The following is a 24,316-nucleotide window of genomic DNA, read 5'->3' as shown; positions in this document are numbered from 1 at the left end:
TCTGATTTTACATCATGAAATTTGCTTTGATACTTATTTTTTGGCTTTAATATATGCAATAAGCCGAGTGAAGCCGTGCTTTTATAACAGCTCTGTGTCGTGCCTTACTGCTTTAGAAGGCACCTCTTCTGCAATTTATTAAAAACAATATATACCTTTTCACTGGCTTCTTACTATGCTGGTGTACTCCTGAAATTCAGCATTGCAAATTATTTTTGTATTTAGTTTTTTCCTCATTTGCTAGCAATTTAGATAGAACTGTGTGCAAAATTAATAAAGACATTTTACACAAATTCATATTTTATGTTCTTTTGTGTGTCATTGTATATTTACATTTGACTTGTTTTTACTACATCTGTTTATTATTATTATTATTATTATTATTATTATTATTACAACTTCTACTGCTACTACTACAGTCTGATAAATTTCTTGTCAGTTGCATTTTTTATTTGTATTGTATACAATACAAATTAAAAAAAATTTTTTTTATAAAATATCTTCGTTTTTTGTATAAAAAAATACAATATAATAAATAAATACAAAAGATATTGCTAAATTCCAAAATTGTGAATTAGTATTTTGTATAGACAGACATTATTACCTATTTCTTTACATTACTAAACTAGAAATCTTTCTCCATATGTAACAAGCACAGCGTCTCTATTGAGAGTAACAGTGAAGCTCCTCCTCCTCCTCCTAGTCGGATCCCTCCCTCCCTCCCTCCCTCTGTTTTTCTCTGTCTGTATCTGTCCATCTCTGCGCTGGTGTTCAGTGGCAGCGTATCTCTTCACTACAGAGGCAGCTACATTCTCTCTTCCAGGATGTCGGGCCTTCTGACCAGCTCTGCTCTGCTTTTCCTCTCTCTGACGCTGTTCCAGATCCTCACACCAGAGGCAAAGGTAAACCAAGCACTACATCAGACCCTCATCATGCAGGTTTGGCGAGATGCTAAATTCACTCTGATTTCTCTATAGCTATACATTTTAGCATGTTTTTTCCCCTTTTGCCTCATGCAGTTAGAATAAGGGTTTGCATTTGCTGGTAATTAAATGCTGATTTCATTCTGTTTAAGGGGACATTCCTATTTCATTTCGAATATTTGCATATCAATCATGCACATGGATCATTGTGAATATGAGAAAGTACGCCGTGTATTCTTTAGGTGTTTTTTTATACGTTACTCTTGGCTGCGTGTTAATTTCTGCTGAACTGATCGAGATCACTCGAGCCAGATGGCGTGAAATAGGGCGTACAAATCATCATTGCCTGGCAACAACAGAGCACATATAACAGGGCTGGCGAATCGAATCCTGATTTAATTCTGGAAATTTCTCGGAAAGCCAACAGTCCAGAAATGGAAGCTCTTGCAAACAACACGAGCTCACATTAACCATAACGTGCATTGTTTAATTACTGGGCTCTGTGTTATTTTAAGATCAGAGACATCATTTGTTGTTCTGATCTGTTTCTGATTAAAGCAGGACTGTACTATATTATGTCATGAACTAAAAGTAAATCTGTTTTAAGATTTGAAAAATTTAATATTCTATTAAATTCAAGTGCTAGCATTACAAGTCTTATTTGCAACAATAGGGCCTGTGGTCTCTAGACCCCTGTAATGTATTTATCCTTCAAATGACAGTTCAGCAGCAGCACTGAAGCATTGGAGAGATCTGTGGAGCGCCGTCGTGAAGTAAAGTAACTAGTCGAGTTTGTTTTGGCCATCTGTTGCAGTCATTAGCGTGTGCGCTCAGGTTTTCAGCACCACGGACAGCGGTCGTCACTGATACAGAGCTGATTGTGAAAGCCACAGAGGTTTTGGGAACGTGTGAAGGATTATGGGCCGTATCTGAAGGACAACACAGGATCAAATCAATAGGAGAGGAAGCACAATCTCATTAGCAGAACAAACAGCCAGTCTTTCACTCCAAGCGGAGGAGGAACGCTGCCATGGCAACAGCTTTCAGAGAGCGGCACACTCCGTTTTATCATGTCCATCCATCCATATAGTCATTTCATTATGTGCTTTTGTTATTTTTATTAGTTTCTGTTTCTATTTAGCTTTGTTTTATTTTTATTTCAGTTTTAGTAATTGCTTTCAGTATTAATATTAGTATTTATTTCAGTCAGATTCCAAGGCAACATTTCTAATTTAGGTGATTTTAATTTTTTTTATATTTATATTTTAGCATAATTTTATTTTTATCACAGCTTTAGTTTTAGTAATTATTATTAGTATTAATTAGTGCGGTCAAATCAATTTATCATAATTAATCACATCTAACATAAAGGTTTGTAAATATATAATGTGTGTATATACACAAACACAAACATATAATTACAAACTTGTGTTAGATGCAATAATAGTATTTATACTATATAGTATAATAATAATAATAATAACAATAGTATTTTTACATTTATAATTATAATATTTATTTTATTTCAATTACTGAAAACTAATTTGTATAGTTTTAGTTAATAACAAAACTGATTGGTTTACACTTAAACAGTTACCGTACTGTAAAATGTTTTAACGTAAACATTCTGTGTTACAACATTATCATTATTAATCTCTAGTAGGGCTGTGCGATATTGAAGAAAAATGCGATATCTTGTTAAATAATGCGCTATTCGATTTGCGATACGATATTGCAATTAGTGTGTAAAATCCATTTAAATTATATAAAAAAAATTATTTAAAAATTGAGAATGAAACCCATTTGCGTTTCACATTCTTTCTGGGAAAAGGAAGCATTGCTACAACTTCTAAAAGTGACCAGCTGTATTGTAGAAAAAAATTGTGTCACAAATTGTTCACGTTTCGGTGTGTGTGTCAGACAACGCGAGACTGCGAATTATTGTTTTTCGCAAATTATTGTGTTTAATAACTCTTTTTGACGTCAAGCAAGTCACATAAGTAACAGTAATTTGCCCAGTCTATTCTCTGCCCAACGTGTGACCTAAAACTTACACTTTTCATAATGTTAAAGTTGCCTATTAAAATCATTCAGGTATTGCGAGCCATTGCGATATGTACATTTGCGATATTTCGATAATTTCGATAAATTGCACAGCCCTAATCTCTAGCATGTTTTACAATGACACACAACTGTAAACATGACGCACTTTGGCTGGCATCTGCAGGAGAGAGGGTGTTTGTAACTTTGCAGAGAGTTGTTCATGTTAGAAATCTTTCCATTGGCGCATTAATGCGGAGTAGAGCAGATGGTAAGGAACCGGAGGACATCAACACCACTTGAACTCATGACATGAACAACAAGATCTTCCCACCACCCACACAAACATATACACACACACACAGAGAGTACATACGTCACACGAGATTATACGTCTGGGACGAAAGACGTCATAATGCGCCAGAGTGAGTCATCAAATTAACTCGCACATCAGTGCCCAGAGCGATCCTGTTCCTTTAGTTTCATATGACACAATCTGCCTCATTTATTATGAATCATAACAGCCCTGAAATACCATACCGCGCAAAGCTCAAACCGAAGAACTGGCTCAACACAGAAAGAGTTTCATTTCTTATTCTGACGATGCATGTACAATAACACAAATCTTGCACAGAGGGTCGTTTTTGAGCACCACTGCTAGTTGTCTCTCAGCACTCACTTTGTCATTTAAAATAATTACGTTGCACACAGAGGGTGTGTAGACAATGTTATGACTCAGCACCCGGTTTACAACCTCAGGCTTGAGCTGGCCTGTTCAGTGGCTATGAGAAACAGATTCGAGGCTCTCTAGACAATAAATCACTGCTGAACGCAGGTCTCCTATCAGTAATGGTGGACATTGATCATCAGAGCCAGTGACAGAACTACTATACGCTGAAGAGGAGTGGGTTACTCACTGTCAGAATGTGCTGGCTATGCACACTACAGTGATTTCAGCTTCCTGAAAAGCATCTTTCTTTTCCTCTCAATAGTGTGCAAGTGTAATTGAATGACTCATGGAGAGGAGGTGTGAGGATGAGAACAGATAAGAGGGGAAGAAAACGTGCTTACTAATGCTTCCCCTGAATGAAATGTGGCGAACTGTGTCAAATGCATGAATGATTTGTGTGTGTAAAGTGTCATATTGAAGTGGGAGGTGTGTGTTTCTGTGTACTTCAGAATCTACAAATCAGCCAAACTGCCTACTGCCATTCAATATTAAATTTGTCCACTGAATATATTAATTGCTAAATATTAAGATTAAATTTCATAAAACAAGGAATGCAAAACGTGCTGCAAGGGGTGTAAAATCTGTGTCCTGGTGCTCTTTGGGTAGGGACAATACGACTCACAAAAGATATCAAGCCAAGGCACTCAGGTTTATGAAAAGTATAAAAAAGCTTTTATTTTACTTTATTAAGCCTTTAATAAAGGCTTTTCCTACTTTTCATAAACCTTAATTCCTTGGCTTGATACCTTTTGTGAATAAGATTAAATTTCATTGATAAATTGCATTCAATTATTAACAATAGAAAATTAAACAGCATTTATTAAAACTTGTTATTGATGATTTCAGTCTTTTTCCACTAAAACCTTTTAAAATAATCAAAATAAAATTGCCTAGAGCATCTATAACCATGTGTAATTAACTCAATTTCATACCCAGACAAATATGCATCACAAATTTACAAATTTCATAAACAAACTATTATAAACATTTACACTATTACTATATGAATGGAGAGCCCCATTCTATCATTATTGTTAAAGATGATGCAAGCGATTTCAGTCATTAGTTACTAACAATCAGTGCTCGACTTTAAAGGTGCACTATGTACATTTTACCGGCATCTAGTGGTGAGGTTGCAAATTGCAACTGTCCACTGCTCACCCGTCCCTTTCGAAGCACATGGAGAAGCTACGGTGGCTGACACAGGACAAAGATGTCATCTTATGAGACAACAGAGAGTAGCTAGTGCTCTGTAGAGAAGTTTGTCTGTTTAGCGCTAGTGTAGATAAAAATGGCTCATTCTAAGGTAATAAAGATATAACAGTTCATTATGCAAAGTCTTTATATTCCACTGAAAACATAGTGTGGTGTGACAGGCTGCGAGACGAGACCGGTGTGCCACGCAGCTGGCACTTGTCAACATTAATCACCGGCCCGCTCTCGCGGTCCCTCGCCCCGCTGCCTGTCACACCACACATAGTTATGTATATTATTGCATTTCTGTCAATAGATCCTCATAATGCACACTGCACTTTGGCTAGTGGTTCTCCAAAGTTTTCACTGGTCACAATTTTGACATCTACCATGGGGAAAAGCTACCATTTAGATATTTCAGGCATGTGATTGGCTAAGGACAAAAAAGCAGGAAAATATACCATATTTTATAATATAGACCAACCCCTACCCCGCCGCGCCGAACAAACTGGTGGCGGATCAATACGGACAGTAAAGCAGGACCCATAACAACTTATTTGAACAAAAAAATACATTTTATTGTAATAACTTTTTTGTACAGTATGAAAAATAACTAATTATTTGGTGGATGCATTTTTACCCAATTTTAATAGCTAAATGTGCAACATGCACATTTTCATGTCAAAAGAAGGCCTCAATTTTTCTATGACTCTTTAGCCTTTGTAGAAAGCTTTTTTTAGAGCCTCTACACGTTTCTTTTGGAATTTGCGCCTGGCATGATAAATTAATCGATAATGACGAAATGGGGGTGCAATTCACATTTATTCCACAAGGTGGCGATGTCTGATACACAATGATGAAGTGACGTTTCACTCATAGTTACCTCTGACAGAAAACGAAACAATAATAATTATAATCTGCAAAACTTGAAATGACTCAGTGATTTACTGCAGAGAGCAAGTACTGAACACAATCATGTTAGTGTCACTGTCTCTTGATGATGGATGTGGTCAAGAAGCTGTCAGTGAGCAAAATATTGATTTTGAAGATGTTGAAAATGAGTTGGAGAATATGCGTGAGATCGCGAATATGAGGCAGAAGCTGAATATACTGGTAAACGATCTCTGACGAGGAAATATGATGATGGTATTAAACATCTGCTCAAACTGAACCCTTCCAAGCTCCAAAAGGTAACGAAATACGTTTTATTATATTCTTCTGTAGCTGTTACTCTAACATCAGGAGTTGTATTATCGCGACAGGTAGAGGTCTAACGTTATCCATGTTAAATATAGAACCGGGTGCCCAATATGTAAGAATGTTTGGCGAAACAGTCATGCATTTAAGGGTTAAGCTATGGAATGGCTTCAGATGACTTTGTTACCCAAACTGACGTGAAAAAAGCGGGGGGCGCCGAAAAGCGCGCTGTTTGCATATATAGCTAGTGCTAGCAAATACAAGTAATGTTAGCTGTCAAGTTAATGTTAAATGCAGCTTAAACATCCTGCCATAGTGGAAAATCAATCAAAATCGATCATCTAATCAATCGACAACTAAGTCAAATTAGTAACTTATAGGTTATATATAGACACAAGCAATAGTATACCCAGATCATCCGATCCGGTGATGTTCTTGTCACGATACAGTCCTTGTTGCCCATCCCGCGATCGTGGTTTCGACCCGGGTTACCATGGTGACGGCTGTGAGATGACGGTCAACCCACCAATCCCCCCCCCCCGCCAATTTTTTTTTTTTTACAGATCTGCATGATTTACGTAGGTCACATTTTCAGGTCGGAAAATCCGGAATTCCGGATTAATCCGGAAAAATCACATCCCTGATATTTGTAATATCTCATAATTTGGCAGCAGGTATATTAGGCTGCTGTCTTTTTAAGACCTGATACAACTGTATGTAAGAAATGAAATGAGAGAAATTAAGAAATGAAATAAGAAATGAAAAATTATAAAATGGCCCTAATATGTCACTAGACGTTAAGAAATCATGTTAATTTCAAATACTTATATCACTGACAACAGTAGTCCGGCCAGGAAATTTGTCATTTAAAAGTTGTTGTTGCAGCCCTCAACTGATGTTGATGTTGACATGTTGTGTTTTGGCCTAAAGCTCCACCCTCCACCTATCTACCAATCACAAAGTCAGTAGTGTTTAGGGCTGGGCGATATGGAGCAAAAAAATATATCTCGATATATTTTGCTATATCTCGATATACGATATATATCTCGATATCTTTACAGGAAAAATAACCCCCTAAAAACTACAGCAAAAACAAATATGCCAAATACCACAAAAACTTTTTTTTTTTTAATTGAAGTACAAAGAGGTAGTCAAGTGCTTTTGCGACATTTAAAAAAAAAACTCCCTGATTACATAAATAATAATAATTTAACTGTAAAAGAAAATAAATAATATTGCCTTCTTTTCATTTATTTCATGCTTTCAAAAGATGAATCAAATACTCCCTTTTTTACAGTTAAAGTAAACAGTAAGCATTTTGCAGAAAGATGGGGGCATGACTGAGATATAAATAAACAGATTTTGTCATAACACCATTTCCTGTTAAATTTGTATCAAAATTCAAACAGTGATGTTTGTCATGAGTTTGACAAAATTCAAACTCATCATGCAGATCATGTAGGCTACACATGAGCTGAATTTCACTTTTTTTCCAGTTACAGAACGAAATATGAATGTCAGAAGGTAGGCTATATGATAATATGATACAGTACAACTTACAGAAGAGCACCGCGTGTCTCAGGACACCCGGGATGTCGCGTTTTTCCCTCTTGGTTAAAACGTGAATAGACCTATTCATCATAATCCCGTGATAAAGCTGACAAAATAATAATAGTAATGATATTGCAATACTTTTTAAATGTTTTCAAATGATATGCGACCATTTTGACATTTTAACCGAAAACTATGCGATCAGTTAGACATAGATCATAAACTGGCATGATTGCGACCGCGTCTCGCACCAGTAGTGTCAATCACCTGACTGTGGGTGAAACGTGCGATTTGAACTATGATGAACATTAATATTTCTTTATGAATTTTATCAAGCAGTTGTGTTAGAAGGAAAACATGGTCTCTAAACTGAGTCCTGAACAACGTGCGCGCTTGTCAACATGATAACTAATCCTCACCTGGTTGTGGAAGCAGCCGTGTTCAATGAGACAACACGCGAGGGGAGGGGGAACAAAGCAAGAGGCGGGAGGCGCGCGAGGCTCCGCGAGCACAACACAGAGAAGGCAAACAAGCAAAGTGGCGGAATCAGAATTAAATATAAACAATATATCGATATATACGATATGTCCAAATCCATATCGAGCTGAAAAAATATCTCGATATATTTTAAATATCGAGATATCGCCCACCCCTAGTAGTGTTTCTGCATCCGGGTTGCCAGCTCTGCTCTAGTTACCACAGCTGCAGATCTACAAACGTTCCTGCTGGATCCTGCAGCCAATCTGGCAACCTCGAGTCAGGGGGAGGGGGAGAGGGGATAGGGATTGCAGTACCAGTGTTGGCCACAATCGTACACTTCCTTTAACCTCTTAACCCTCGCCCTGTGCTGAGAAATAAATAAAAAAATGACATACCCCAAATAAAAATGTCTGCAGCTCTTAAACCCTATGGTCTATATCCATAAATGTGGTCTTATTTTAAACTAGACACTTTAAATTATGTTACCCAAAAGTCATAATAACTCAAATAGTATAGGGACAGATTAAAACAAGGGGAAATATGCATGTAAGTGACTCACGTTTTTATTTTTTTATTATTCCCTTATGGAAAAAAATATTAGATTTTAATTTTTATGCCCTGAAAATAACCTAAATATAAAACTGAATGTCTGATCATGCTTTGATTAAAATTTGAGGACGATTCTCTCAAAAATGTAGCTTCTGTAAGCTTTTATGTCAAAAAAGAATGGGGCGTCCTTTCAATAAAGTCCAATTATATTAGAACATTTGTGTAATAGTAAAGAGTAGTTTTTATTCAAATAAATCTGCAATAAACTGCTAATTATAATGCATTTGCAGTCCCTGATAACTAAAACAACTATTTACAGAATTTACAAGTGTAAAAAAACTCATTTAGTTGATAAAAACAGTCTCTTATTTAGTCTGCGCGTTGTGTGTAAGTATGTGTGCTTACACTGGCAGGCGCTGGATACGATGAATGAAAACTGTGGAGACGACGCTAATTAACAGCTAAGTAAGCATGAGGTATTCACCAATGCTTCTTACGACATCTCTTACAGAAACTACGCAAAATATTGTCTTTTGATTCGTTACTACATCCATCAATCAAATCTATGCTGGCTATGCATTGGCTAGGCATTGACTGGCTTATCCAACAAAGGACCGGCGAGTTTGACTGACAGATGTATCACCCAGTGACGCGCTCCCTTTCTATTTATGTGTCCTAGTCAGCTTTTGATTGAAGGAGAGAGACCTGGGAGGGTTTAATATAACCGGAACAGTCCACAGTACAGGGGAGATTGTCAAAATAAGGCTTACAATCGCTATTTCATTGAAAATGGACATGATTGATTACTCTTAACACAAAACGCTTATGCAAACAACGGAGGATTTTTAGTTTTTTCCCCTTATTTTTTCGTTGTTTTGGATTAAAAGTGGGATGCATTTTGAAGAGTGGACTCTTACACAGACATGTATGCTGTTGTTTCGTGGATTCGTCCGATCTGATCTGAACGTCAGGAGATGAAAGATGAGTACCGCGTTCATTATGCTAATGTTTAAATAGCCACTGCTTTAGCATTTAATTTAACCCTTTCCTCTCTGGTGTATTTATTGCAAAAACGAGTTCAGAACATGAATCTTGAGTGTTTTAGCTTTCAAATGATGCATAGTTTGTGATAGTTGATTGAACAGTTTGTATAAAACAAAAGTAATTATAAGTAGAGACACGCCCACTTGCGTCAGACGCCCCGCCCACGATCCGGTGCGGATTAAGAAGTAACTGACTGTGTTTATGTGAATACTCACCAAGACAGGGATTTTAACATTATTTTGTGTGTATTCGACAGTTTAAGAGCAATAAGCAGCAGACAAAAAAAAACTCTGAGAATGCGCCACTGCTGAAATCCACCTGAATTTGCCGGTATAATGTCAAGCCCTGCTAACAATAATAATAATAATAAAAAGTTTTGCAGAAACTAAAATCGATTACAGCATCTTTAACCATTTTTAAATAATGTAATTTCACAAATCTACAAAACTTCGTCCACCAAAGACACATCAACTGTCAACGGAACTAATCTTGCAGTGCCATACAGAGTAGATCACAATTATGAACATAAGTTAAACATTTAACGTATATATGAATGGAGAGCCCCATTCCATCTAAGTTACCATCTACTTACTGTTGCGCAGCCTCCACTCCATCATTACAGGAAATTCATAGTCTCTGCTGCATCCGAAAACTGGAAAATACTGCCTTCGGAGGACACATTTTAAGGTAAGAAGGCATCAAGGCACGTCCGAATCCAATATTAGCATCACGTCCAGCCTGAGACCATTCATCCACCGCTGCCTTTGATATTCTGCCTTTCCATTCAGTGACAGTTGAGAAAAAGAAAGATAGCGTCTAAAATGTCACAGTTGCTGGTCAGTTTTGTGTGTAAATGTACGTTTTTAACCAACGTTTTCCACTTCTTTCTAGCGAGAAATATCTAAGGTTACTGTAGTAATTAAATATTCGCTTAGTTACCACCAAAGCTCGCGCTATTTTGCTGCAGATTATTAAACTGTTACGCTGCCTCAGAAGTCGGTCCGAAACTATCCGAAATCAGTTTCGTGAGGTAACTTACCTTCGTGCGTAAAAAATGCCTGCAGAGTCATTGCGAGGCAAACAAATCAGTTGCCTAGGTTTTTGGATGAAGTCTCTGACGCACTTCTTCTCTTTACCTGTTGTCCATGTCATAATGTGATTAGAACTAAAGGTTATACTGAAAGCTGATTGGCTTGAATGGACAGCCATTGACGCTACGTCATTTGAATCTTCATTTTGCCCGTTTAGTAAGTAGAAGTGTTTTTTTTTCTGTCAGCCTCCTCTAAAATTCGTGTGTGGGTGTGTGTGTGTGTGTGTGTGGTGTGGGGTGGGGCTGGTACGTTATCAAAACACATTTTGTACGTTACAAAATGTCCCCACAAAGATGGCAATATCCGAAATCCTTGTCCTTGTGGGGACATTTTTAGGTCCCCATGAGGAAAACATCTTATAAATCACACAGAAGGAGTTTTTTTGAGAAAGTAAAAATGCAGAATGTTCCTGTGATGGGTAGGTTTAGGGGCAGGGGCAGTGTAGGGGGATAGGATGTACAGTTTGTACAGTATGAAATCCATTACGCCTATGGAAAGTCCCCATAAAACATGGAAACACGACATGTGTGTGTGTGTGTGTGTGTGTGTGTGTGTGTGTGCGCGTGTACATTGAAATGAGAAATGTAAAACATGGAGTGGACCACAGTGTACTGTGGAGCTTATAGAGATTTCCACATCAGCTCTGTTTTCTGTTCAGAAAAGCTTTTATGTGTTTATTGTTTGTATTATTCTATGTTATTTTTCCTTTTCCATTGTTGCACTTTGAGATTCTTTGGAATGAAAAGTGCTTTATAAATAAAATCTATTATTATTATTATTATTGTGGGGACAAAATGTCTCCAAAATGATGACAATAACTGAAATATTTGACCTTGTGTGGGTTTTTGGAAAAAATAAAGGCATTAATTTGGAAATAAAATTTTGGAAATAATGAGGGATAACCTAATGAGGAAAACAGCCTACAAATACGTAATACAGATTTTATTTATTATTATTATTATTATTATTATTATTATTATTATTATTATTATTATTATTATTATTATTAATTGGTAAACCCCAAGTTATGGGTACAAAGACGGCAATTTCCTTGACCTTCTGGGGGCATTTTTTGGTCCCCATGGGGAAAATAGCTTATGAATCATACTAAGGCCACATTACATTACATGGTTCAAGTGACCAAATTCCAATTTTATGATCAGATATGTGGATATGTGCTCACAACATCTGTGATACCCACGGACGTGTGAACAGTTTCGGTTTCAGGCCTCGTTCATATGTAGAAATTGGCATCCGCCATGTGAGCGTATGTATGGATCGTATATTCCCGTCAATGCGAGTCGTACGTCATTGACGTACATTGCAGGTCAGGTGTACACCAACGTGATCACATTACTCTTTTTAATGGTGCAATGGAGGACAAAGGCTTAACCCCATGTTTTACTGACCTTTAAAGTTGGTACGGAAATAAATTCCATCCATAAATGAAGATATCGGATATATAATTCACTTTTAGAAGAAGATGTATGCTTATTGTTAAAAAAAGAATATAGTCAACTAATCAGAACAGGGCACTAAGACCTGCAGTGTAAATGCGGCCTAAGTGAGTTTTCTTCATTTTTTAAGGTATATGTTTAGTGTAGGAGAATAAAATATACAGTTGGAATACTGAATAAAAACCATTAGAATAATAATAATACATTTTATTTTGAAATGCACTTTATATTACACAAAATCTAAAATGTAAAACAATCAAAAAATGAAAACTGAAACAAAAATAATTAAGTAACAAATCAACCAAAAGCTCTGCTAAAAAGGTGGGTTAAGACCACATTTAAAAGCATCTACAGTCTGTGGGATCTGCAAGTGGTCAGGGTGAGTAAGTGGTGATTATATTTATGGAAAGTCCCAATAAAACACAAGTGTGTAATATAATGTAGCTTTACAAAGGAGTTCCATGGATGTAAATAAAGTTGTTTATATTGCTTTAACATGGAAACAGGAAACATCTTTCACCAATCATCTGTTGGATTTCTCTTCCTCTTTTTCTCAGCCTCTCTCTGCCATGCGTGGCGGCGGTCGCAGCTTTGACAGCCAGGCAGGTGGAGTGCGTCTCAGAAGAGACCTGCGGGATTCAGTGCCCTACGAGGCCCAGATGATGTCTTATCCCCTCGCTGACTTCAAGAGTCGGAGCAATGATCTGTACTACCAGCCAGAGGTCTTGAGAGCTCAAGGTCTAGGACAGGCCCTCCAGCGACTGGTGGAGAACGATCAGAGGCGGGAGCAGGAAGCAGCTTATCTGGCATCAATGCTGCGTCTCCTTAACGAAGCACAGAATAACGGACAGGGCAAACCAGAGGAAGATGAGGAGGACGAGGGGGATTTCCAAGGACCGTACCCATCGGACTATGATGAGACCGAGCAGGCTGTGAGCATGGCGAAGCCCCAGGGCCTTCTGGATCCTCAGCTTACTCAGGCTCTACTCAACCGCTACAAGCAGGAGAGACTGAGGCAGGCTGGACTCGCTCCGACAGCCAACAGGATTCCAGAGATGGAGCAGGACAAAGACCAAGAGATGCTCAGGTAACAGAAACATGCTGATCAAAACCAAACCAGTGCCTCAGAGTCAGGGTTAACTATTAAAAACATTTTTGTTAATTAAAATAAAGCTGAAACAAATCTCTGAGAGAGGACTCAAATGTAGAAAGAGTGATAAAGGGTTTATTGACAAAACAGCAGACACGTCAAGAAGATGAGGGAGAGGATGTGATAACAGTCCAAATGATAGGCAGGGACAAGGCACGATGACAGGCAAGCAGAGGGAATGGCCACCGAGACCAGCCCAGTGTGTGAACAGGCTGGTGTGCTGTGGTAGAAGTGAAGCACCAGGCTGATGAATGCAGTAAGAGTCAGACAGGATCACACTAGCCTGACAAGCCAGAGCCACATCAAGATGTTTGGTCTGGAAACTCACCATTGACAGCTCAATCCAAGGGGCGGGATAAACGGTCGTCTTTTAAAATCCCTCTGCACGTGATAGGATAGTGCTACAACCAACCAGAGCAACGAAGGTGAAGCGGAGCTTGTTGATAGATTAAACTTTTGCCGTATCGGTCGGCAAAACTCCGAACACATCTTCCCTTTTTAAGAATGATTTCAGTTCCGTTCTTTGTTCTTTTCTCAGAGAAAAGCTTAACTCCAAGTCTTCCAGAGTCACGGTCAAAGCTGATTCGTAAGACCGCCGTTCGCCAGCTTCTATGTTTACTAGTCGCACGCTGACGCAAGCGCAACTCGGCCATCGATAGGCTTGTTCGAGATCCCTTGGCGCTGCGCAGAGAGACCAAACGGTGTATGACATCGAAGTACCGCGAGAGAGATTCAAAAGCATAAGGAGTAGTTTGCTACAATCGTTCTCGCGGTACTTTGATGTCATATGCTGATCAGTCTGCGCAGCACCAAGGGATCTCGAACAAGCCTATTATGTTAAGCCCCACCCACCGACTCTATACACGATGTGATTGGCCTGACCAGAGTTAGGTTTTTACAGCTCAGAAGTGTATTGAGAGTTGCTAGACGAAACTCGCGGCAGATTAGATTTGCTGCCGCTAGAGTGCATCTAGATTTCTAGGCTAGGATCACACAGCACACGTGGAAAGACTCACAGGGCACGATCATGCATAGCACTTGTGCTTGTGAGAGAAAGGAAGCAACCAGAGATGCTCAGCTTGCAGGACAGGACTGTACACTGCAAAAAATGCTTTTCTTATTTAGTATTTTTGTCTTGTTTCTAGTCCAAACATCAAAAAATTCTTAAAACAAGAAGTATTTACTAGACAAGCTAAGGTAATTGTCTTGTTTGGGGAAGAAAATAACTCAAAATTAAGAGAGTTTTTGATTAAAATAAGCAAAATAATCTGCCAATGAGGTAAGCAAAATAATCTTAATTCAAACAGAAAACAAGATAATTTTTCTTACTTAAGTTTGAGTTATTTCTTCCCAAAACAAGACAATAATTTTGATATTTTTACTAGAAACAAGACAAAAATACTAAGTAAGAAAAGCATTTTTTGTAGTGTTACAATCAGACGACCCAATAAACACAAGAAAAAGCAGATAGCAGAAACAAATGCTTGGCAGTAACTAGATAAACTACTACTACCAAACAAAGTGTAACAGCACAAAGATTATAAAACTGGCAAAACATGAGGGAGAGAGCACACATTATAAAGGAAGCAAAAACACATTAGGAACAGGTGAACACACTCAGACAAATGAGACTAAACAAGAGGGGCTGGTAACTGGAAACAAGAAGGCAAGAACATGGGAGCACATGGTAAACACAAACCAAGACAGAGCCATGTGTTCAAGCACAACGCAAGACAGACAGAAAGACAGACAGACAGACAGACAGACAGACAGACAGACAGAGAGACAGACAGACAGACAGACAGACAGACAGACAGACACAGACAGACAGACAGACAGACAGACAGATAGATAGATAGATAGATAGATAGATAGATAGATAGATAGATAGATAGATAGATAGATAGATAGATAGATAGATAGATAGATAGATAGATAGATAGATAGATAGATAGATAGAAAGAAAGAATAGACACAGACAGACAGACAGGTTTTGGAAGAGCATGCGCATATGATTTTGGCCAAAAAACGTAATATGTTGAAACGTTACGCAAACATACAACAGTATCTCTGTCTTTGCGTTATAAAGGTACCTTGTTGAGAAGATCCTCTCCGGCTTGGCATCAGGTGGCAATCAGGGAGGCCCCTCAAACCAGCGTGCTAAACGGGACCTGAGCGCCATGGCCAGCATGGAGCGATCCGGAGGCCCCGCCCTAAAACGCTCCCGCCGCTCTCTAGACTCCGCCCCTGCCCCCTCCCCCCAGGTGGAGGCGTCGCTGCTGAGGGTGAAAAGACTCGAGGACGACATCGACGACGACCTCATCGCAGGGCAAAGTAACAGAACGCCACACGCCGGCCTGCAGAGAATGAAGCGCATAGACACTGACCTGCCGCCCCCCAAAAAAACCAGCCGCAAGCGCAGAGCCCTGACCTATGACCCCGCCCTGATCGCACAGCACATCCTGCAGTACCTGCCAGCCTAAAGAGTGCATGTGAAAGCCAGAGGAAAACAAGGGAAAAGTGGGGAGGGGAATTAGAAGGAAATCTAGACTGACAGAGAGGGCGAGAGTTTCACTTGCTTACAGATATGCCAGCATTCATTGTCATCTGCCTAAGTCTAATCTAATCAGGCCTGCTTGCCAAGGTACTCTGATATGATGCTACTGTTTCGATGTTATACTATAATAAATTCCACACACATAACAGCTTATGGAATATGCTTTTTGTTTTTCTTCTTGCCATATTGTACAGGCATTTTAACACCTTCTTGACAGATAAGGCTGCTGGTATCTCACTCGGTTCTTAAAAACAAAACCACGGCTTGACCGGGGTCATGCAAGAGCGTTTAGGTGACGTTTCTCATGTGAGTTTCTGCTGAAGCCCAGAATCCCTGAGCTTCTCCACCGATTAAAGGAGCGTTTGCTGGTTCTGCTCCTGTCATGCTCCATATATCCTCATAAATCAGAGCTTTACTACAGCTGTCAGTGGGTGTGGAGAGCCTCTTTGCCTCATTTCAGATTGTAACAGAGCTCACATTGTGATCCAGCATTTCTGCTTTTTAACTGAACTGCAGCTCTATATGGAAAATAGTCATTTCCAGGTTGCTGTATTGAATATTTCCTGTGATAATGAACATAAATTAGCCTATAAAACAGCTTTCTAGAGTAGGCCATTGATAAAACACAACTTAAACATTGTGGAATTGAATTTACATACACTACCATTCAAAAGTTTGGGGTTTAGTTATTTATGTTTTAGTTAAGAAATGCAAAACTGTATTCATCAAGAATGCTTTAAACTGATCAAAAGAAACAGTAAAGACATTTATAATGTTACAAAAGATTTCTATTTCAAATAAATGCTGTTCTTAGGATTTTTCTATTCATCAACACTGTCTTCAGCATATTAGCACCAAATCAGCATATTATATCTTAAGAATCACATGAAACATACCATATCCACATTATTAAATATATCAAAAATATGTTATGTTTTGTGTATTTAATGTGTAAAAAATACAATGTATAAAAACAAAATTATTTTAAATTGTAATAATATATACCATTAGTTTTTACTGTATTTTTAATCAAATAACTGCTATTTCACATGAATAAATATCTATCAAAAATATATTATGTTGTATATTTCACATGAAATATATAATGTGTAAAAATACAACATTAACACAAAAAATATTTTAAATTGTAATAATATTTAACATTACAATTTTTACTGTATTTTTTATCAAATTGCATATTCTACATTAATAAATAGTCAAAATATATTATGGTATATTTCACATGAAATATGTTGTGTAAAAATACAACATATTAAAACTAAAAAAGTTATTTTAAATTGTAATAATATTAAAAATATTAATTACCATTTTAGTGTATTTTTGATCACCAAACTTTTGAACAGAAGTGTGAGGATGAAGACATTTCCATCTAAACAGCAATGCATCTACACAACATAACCTGAACAAACTGCTTCACAAATGTATTTAATTTAATTTACATTTACAGCAAATAACAGAGCAATTGTGAGTTTTACATGCCTAAATCTATCTACTGTATGTTCTGTTAAAAATGACGTTTTTGCTTGAAACAAATGATTGAGAGAGAAAAATATATTTATTGCAGAAGATGTCTGGTACAGGTTTAAACAGCACAGCACAGCGCATCAGATCAACCGCTTTATACAGCACTAGGTGAGTTTAGGCCGGTCTAAATGTCAAACAGTGAGTTTCCTGTCCTCTCTTTCTCTGATTGGCTGTGAAAGTGGTGTGCCATCTTAATGTCATTTGCATCCTATCCCAGCTTGATGAAATGTTTTTTGTCCTCCTTGACTTGGCTTTGAAACACTCTGTCTGATACGTACTAACTAATCCCTGTCCTAACTTCCTGCCTTCTGGGTTTGTAATCTGACTATTATGAATTTGTGAAGGAAATCGTGGCTCTGAGTATATAAATGCTTTTCGATATTCGTGCAGTCATAAAATCTTGTACAAAAATACATATCTCTGCACTGCAAGTTGTCAAACACCAAAAATCACTGTACGTGCTAATAAAGTGAATGTGAACACCAACAGTTTGTTTAGAACTTTGTTTTGAGAAATAACATCACATTTAACATTTAACGCATTGGCTCGAGAAAAACGCACAAGTCATGACCGAGACAAGGACTTGTATGTAAACGATGGATGAAGACGATTTTGAATACATGCAATTTTATGAAACTACCATACTACCATTTCACGAGTTCACAATTACATCAAATTAAATAGAGTAAAGATTATGCGTATTTGGTGTCCTGTCCAGGGGAGGGCTCCGGGCTCGCATTTTTAGCCCGAACCCAGACTATTCAGAGTATGGGGTGGAGGGATGCCAAAATAAAAATGGTCAACGAAAGAAGGTAAATCTATTGTATATATACACCTCTTATCGTTGATTAGATTGATTAGCTTAATATGCTCCACTCGTGTTTAATTAGATTTAATTATCTGAACGTGCTCCACTTGTTTACTTAGGTTTGATTATCTGACGTGCTCCATTGTTTAATTAGGTTAAATTATCTGAATGTGGTCCTCCCGAAATTTGTTAATAAAACATCACATTGTGACATTTCCATGTGAAACGGCTATCGGACATTTTTGGGGATGGGACATGATTTCATCCATTATTTCTTGACTGGACAGTACAAAGTAAGTGGACTGATGGTCAGAAGCATGCATTAAGAAAATAAATAGGTCAACAATAAAACCAATTAAATTGATTTACAGAATTATAATACTGAAACTGTGACTATCCTCCCATCTTGTCTTAAATACATGCATAAGAACACTGAACCAAACATCAAGCATCATTTGATCTGTTTGTGTACCGCACAAGGTCACAGAGACCTGGACTATAACTCAAACAGAAACGCACTAAAGAAAATAACCGTCCCTCTTCTCTATTATAAACCACCATTATAAGATCAGACTAATGTTCCTCCGTCAGGGGAGAAAGGACTCAGTACTGTTGCCAGGTGACTGTTTCTAAGCAGGCAGGTTATGTAAGCTGACTTCACAGGATGATGACATCATGCTGAGGGGGAAGAGAGAAGCGTCTCTTCACACGATTTATGTCATCATTATTTGTCGAGAGTGAAGTTCACAGACGACGTGATGAAACGGCCACCTGAGAGGGTGAGAAAGAACAGCGATGTGAGATCCAGAAGAGAGGAGAGGATGCTTGAATGCTAGCGCTAATTAGAAACATAAACGAAGCCCGGAGAAACTAGATTGCAGCCTTACCAGCAGTTTCTGACTGTTGAGAACAGCTCAGGCCTCTTTCATGCTGCCAGTAACAAGCCAGTCACTGAGAAGAGAGGACAAAAGAGAACTGAAACATCTGGATCTATATGATAACATGATAATGAATAGAATTAACATGTCGTGAATTTAGTCAACTAAGAAAGAAAGCAGTACAGCTCACAATGTCACCTTATTACCACAAAAAGGATAGTACATTTTTCGTATATCTGTATTAAAAAAAAAAAATTTCATATGAGTATATGTTAAAATATTATATAAATATATGTTAATGTATAATGTCAATATTAAACCAGTGTTATTTTAGTATAATTTATAGTCTATATTATAATTGTTTTTTATTTTTATATAGTTTCATTTTAATATATTTATCTTGATTATTTTCTTATTTTATTTCAGTTTAGTTTTGGTCATTTTAGCACTTCAACTTATCTTTAACTTCATCTTATATTTATATTTCATTTAATTTCAAAATAAAAAAATATATATATTTGTATGTTCAAATGTATTATTTGAGAGAAAAAAAATATGGTTTAGTTAAAAAGCTAACTAAAGTCTCTTCATATGGGCTGTAAAGCATGAATAGATTTAGAGATGTTAGGAAGAATAAGTGAAGCGTTTACCATCACCATCCTTAGCATTTTCTGGCAACAGGGCATCTTGGCGATTCGCTAATACGAAAGCCAGTGTGGAAAGTATGCCGGCATCCAGGACCCCCAGCAAGGCCAGTATGTACGCCCAGTGAACGGAGCAGTTCCCTGGGAAGAAACTACTCACACGCTCCCCGCACAGCGCCCGCATCTCAGCGCACGCCCAGGAGTCTGGGAACAACACACACGCCAGGGCCAAACAGAAGCCTGGGGACAGAAACAGATTACATTAGGAACACGAGAGAGAGAACGATAATGCGCTGCTTAACATATTTAGATCCGATTTCTGGTCAAGAAGGCCACATTAGAGTGTGGAGAGATCTCAGTGTAATGTTGCTTTTGCAAAGAGGTTGTTATTGAAGGATGGCTGAGCAAACTATATAGGACTCGACAGCAAACTCATAGCCTGTGACCCCAGAGCCTTATTTAGCACGCAAAAAGGTTAGCCAATCATAAATGAGATCATTTACGTCCTCCAGAAATCTTAAAGGTACAATAACTCTTAGGGTCATAAAGAGGATCATGACAAACTGAATTATGATGTTTTTGGCCCAAAAACCCTGAATAACATTATAAGTGGAACTTTCAGACAAAAACAACTGCTCTAAAAAAAGGATTTTAAGAAAGTATGAGCTCTTTAGAAGAACATTTACAAGCTACATATACATACACACAGTCAAACCAAAAATGTATTCAGACACCTTTAACATTTTCTCACATTATCACAGTTTATTTGCCTTAGTTTATAAAATGTGAAAAAAAAACTCATAGTTAAACCGTCAGAATTAATTCATCTTGATAATGTCAGATAATTTTGATAGAAAGGTGTGTAGCTGATTAGTCAACCGATCAGCTGTCAGCTGTTAAATTTGTAAGTACACAATTAGATCATATTAATCTAGGTCAACCAATGAGCAAGCAATGCTTCATTTTGTTCAGTCTGTGTAAAAGGCTGCATTAGCAATTTAATAAAAAAACACTTCATCAAAGCATGCTCAGTGTCAAATTTGTATAAATTTTAATGGTAGCTCACCGTATGAAGAATTGTTGGGTATAATATACCACAGTTATCCTCACTTACATAAATGTACTGTCTGAACAATTTTTGGTTTGACTGTGTGTGTGTGTGTGTGTGTGTGTGTGTGAGCCTGTTTATGTGGTTTATGAGGACACAAATTTGTATAACTACATGGGTATTACACTGGTATTACACTATAAATGTGGTTTATGAGGACATATCAAATGTCCCCATAATTCAAATGGCCTTAAAATCATACTAAATTATGTTTTTTTGAGAAAGAAAAAATGCAGAATGTTTCCTGTGATGGGTAGGTTTAGGGGCAGGGGCAGTGTAGGGGGATAGAAAATACGGTTTGTACAGTATAAAAACCATTACGCCTATGGAGAGTCCCTGTAAACCACATAGACCAACATGTGTGTGTGTGTGTGTGTGTGTGTGTGTACACCATATTTTGTATGTCTTTGTTTTATCTATGTATGTGTATAGTGATATGTATATAATGATTTATAGATATGTAGCTGCCTTCTTGTGAAACCATTCAGATTTGTTAGGGGGAATTGTGGCATTATATTTGAATGAGAATTAAGCACAAATTTGTATTTTGACATTAAATTGAGAATAATGAGTATGAAAATATACAAGATGGAACTGTCTGATTGCATTACAGTAATGAATACCTGAGGGAAAATTAATTGCTTAATTGTCATGAAAAATGTCACAATGCAAAACAACTTAATGGTCCTAAAACATAGGGCTGTGCAATTAATTATATTTCAACTTCAGTTTTGGTGTCCAATTATTATGAAAACAAGATAATCGAGGTAAAACAATTATTGTAACTAATAAAACTGACCTGCAATATTGACCAAAATAATCCTGATTGTGATATTTGCATTAATCAGGCAGCCCTACTAAAAATTATTTGACTTAAATTAGATGCATATTAGGGTCAATAAGATTTAATACTTCTGAGTGACAGACATTTATAATGTTACAGAAGATTGTCATTTCATATAAATGTTTTATAAAATGTAATGTTTATCTAAATATAATTTAATAATGTATAATATATTTCCACAAAAATATTAAGCAGCACAAAAATGCTGTTTCTTGAGCAGCAAATCATCATATCAGAATGATTTCTGAAGGATCATGTGACTCTGAAGACTAGAGTAAGATGCTGAAAAATAGCAAACTTTTAAAAATCTCACAATATTATTGTTTTTCCTGCCTTACACTGATGAACCGTCTCACCTGCTGTGAGCTGCAGCCAAGCGCATATCTTATAGACCGTTGCTGCGTTGCAGAACCTGAACAGACACAGGCAACCCACGCTGGCCCAAACCATGGTGAGAGACATGCACACCAGCACAGCGGGAGACTGGAAGGCAGGGAGCGGAGTCAGGGTGTGAAGAGACCCCCGGCATTCTGGGACGGGCCAATCTGTCTCCATGCAGACCTCAAAGAGCCCCAGTGTCCCGGTCGGAGGGGCCGGTCCCCCTCCGCGGTAGTGCAGCTCTCGAGTGCCGACCCATGACGGCTGGACGAGAATGACCACCTCGATAACAGCGAAGCAAAGGGTGCAGATGGCCCACAGCACGCCCACCGCACGGGCGCTCCGGATGAACTCGGTCTGATACAGACGGGCCACCTCAGACGAGTGATGCTGCATGCTGGACACAACTGCGGCAACAATAAATTATGTTCTGTTTAATACAAAACTTAATAACCACAATATTATACAGTGTTTATTATACATATTATTATTATCATACAACCATTCTAAACTCATTTTTTCTTAATATCCATAACAAACCATATTAAAGGGATGCTAGCACTTTAATTTACAGTTATGTTACCCATGTGCATAGTATGTACCTATATTAGTAATTGCAATAACTGTGTAATATTTAGGTACTAACCCTGAACCTACATCTAATCATAACCTTTAATAATGCATTAGTAAATGTTAAAATTGACATTAACTCAGATTAATAAATGCTTTAAGACCTGTTGGTTTATGATAACTAATGCAGTTTACTATAATGTTAACAAATGGAACCTTATTGTTCCAAAGTGTTACCATGTTGTTCTTTTTTGTGTTATTGATTTACATTACACTTTAAAGAATGCTGTTACAATTAAGAATGTCCATAAAACATGGTGATACTATGGTACTATAAGTACAAACATGTAAATACCACAGCCATTTTACCCCTAAAATATCACAAAGCATGACCAAATTATAACAAAGGACATGATGCACAGATGAACAGCTAAGAAAGCGAATGCCTACAGGAAAATGAACACAAAGCCTGTTCTCAACATAGTAAACAATGTCAAATAGATGGATGAAGGATGGATGATTCACCTTTCTGCTCTGGTTGTTTCCAGGTCTTTTCCTCCCAAAACAGGGAACTGCGTGACAAAATCACATTAAAATGTAATTACTGGAGAGCAGCATCACGTAAAAGCGTGGGATTGAGCGAAAGAGAGAAATTGACCTGAATGGGGGGATTCTTCTCCTCCTCTTGCTCCCGGTGGGATCACGACAGGATGTGCGACATTAAAAACAGGCCCACGCTGGCTGCAACCATCCTCCTCGCACATATGGAGGGAGAGGAGAGTGGGAGAGGGGAGGGGAGGGGGAGCGCAGGGCCATTCTGATTGGGAGGAGGGTCTCAGCGTGTGTACACACACACACACACACACGCACGAACGAACAAAAGCAAAGGCAATGCGATGCAATGATGCACAATGATAAAATGAAATTATCTGTCGATCCTTGTAGGGGGAAAATAGTAACAGCTTGTCAATCCTAAAAGCATTACATTACATGCAGAGATGAAAGAGGAAGCGAGAGAATAATACATGATGCAGAAGTGATGCAGTTCAGATGAGCCCAAGATAAATGACAGAAAGACAGCAGCAGAGAAATAAATGTTTGAATGGTCAAAGGAAGAAGCTCATCTGTGAATCATTTAACAGGTTCACTGACAGCATCTCTCTGAGGACATAATCATGAATGCGAGCAAAAGAACTTCACATTAAAATCACATTAAATATTCCAAAATAAAGATATCCATTAATCAACTTTAACTAAAAGAAATAATACACTTTCGGTGAATATCATTAAAATATTTCACCTCAAAATCTAAATATTATATATATTATAAATGTATTGTAAAATGTAATTTATTCCTGTGGTCAAAGCTGAATTTTCCGCATCAATATCTCCAGTCTTCAGTGTCACATGATCCTTCAGAAATCATTCTAATATGCCACTCAAGAAACATTAATTATTATAAAAAATTAAATAAAAATAGGATTCCTTAATGAATGGGAAGTTAAAAAGGACAGTTTTAAAATAAAAAGCTTTTGCAACATTGTTATATATATATATGGAAAAAAATAAGAGACCAGT

The 24,316-nt window shown here is 37.6% G+C and overlaps 2 protein-coding genes across 2 annotated transcripts; one reads left to right on the top strand and one right to left on the bottom strand.

Annotated features, from left to right (window-relative positions):
* Positions 1-743: 743 nt before the first annotated feature.
* Positions 744-17,994, top strand: pcsk1nl (proprotein convertase subtilisin/kexin type 1 inhibitor, like). The gene is made up of 3 exons (XM_067414393.1): positions 744-902; positions 12,814-13,343; positions 15,496-17,994. Exons 1-3 carry the CDS (start codon positions 825-827, stop codon positions 15,887-15,889), a joined length of 1,002 nt encoding a protein of 333 aa, XP_067270494.1. The 5' UTR covers positions 744-824; the 3' UTR covers positions 15,890-17,994.
* lhfpl4b (LHFPL tetraspan subfamily member 4b) lies at positions 17,521-23,891 on the bottom strand. The gene is made up of 6 exons (XM_067414394.1): positions 23,397-23,891; positions 23,264-23,310; positions 22,147-22,575; positions 19,845-20,078; positions 19,204-19,267; positions 17,521-19,087 (listed from the first exon to the last, which is right to left on the bottom strand). The coding sequence occupies exons 3-5, from the start codon at positions 22,562-22,564 to the stop codon at positions 19,242-19,244; spliced, it is 678 nt and encodes a 225-aa protein (XP_067270495.1). The 5' UTR covers positions 22,565-22,575; positions 23,264-23,310; positions 23,397-23,891; the 3' UTR covers positions 17,521-19,087; positions 19,204-19,241.
* Between the last annotated feature and the right edge of the window lie 425 nt (positions 23,892-24,316).

The sequence above is a fragment of the Pseudorasbora parva genome, chromosome 13 (assembly GCF_024679245.1).
Source record: "Pseudorasbora parva isolate DD20220531a chromosome 13, ASM2467924v1, whole genome shotgun sequence".
Classification (NCBI taxonomy): domain Eukaryota; kingdom Metazoa; phylum Chordata; class Actinopteri; order Cypriniformes; family Gobionidae; genus Pseudorasbora; species Pseudorasbora parva.
Note: the sequence above shows the minus strand (reverse complement) of the source record. Positions and strands in the feature narration are given on the sequence as shown.

Coding starts and splice junctions, on each gene's coding strand:
- lhfpl4b (XM_067414394.1), bottom strand. CDS start 22,564: ATGCAGCATCACTCGTCTGAGGTGGCCCGTCTGTATCAGACCGAGTTC. Junction 20,079..22,146: donor TTGGCTGCAGCTCACAGCAG/GTGAGACGGTTC, acceptor TTCTGTCCCCAG/GCTTCTGTTTGGCCCTGGCG. Junction 19,268..19,844: donor AAATGCTAAGGATGGTGATG/GTAAACGCTTCA, acceptor CTCTCTTCTCAG/TGACTGGCTTGTTACTGGCA.
- pcsk1nl (XM_067414393.1), top strand. CDS start 825: ATGTCGGGCCTTCTGACCAGCTCTGCTCTGCTTTTCCTCTCTCTGACG. Junction 903..12,813: donor TCCTCACACCAGAGGCAAAG/GTAAACCAAGCA, acceptor TCTTTTTCTCAG/CCTCTCTCTGCCATGCGTGG. Junction 13,344..15,495: donor AAAGACCAAGAGATGCTCAG/GTAACAGAAACA, acceptor TGCGTTATAAAG/GTACCTTGTTGAGAAGATCC.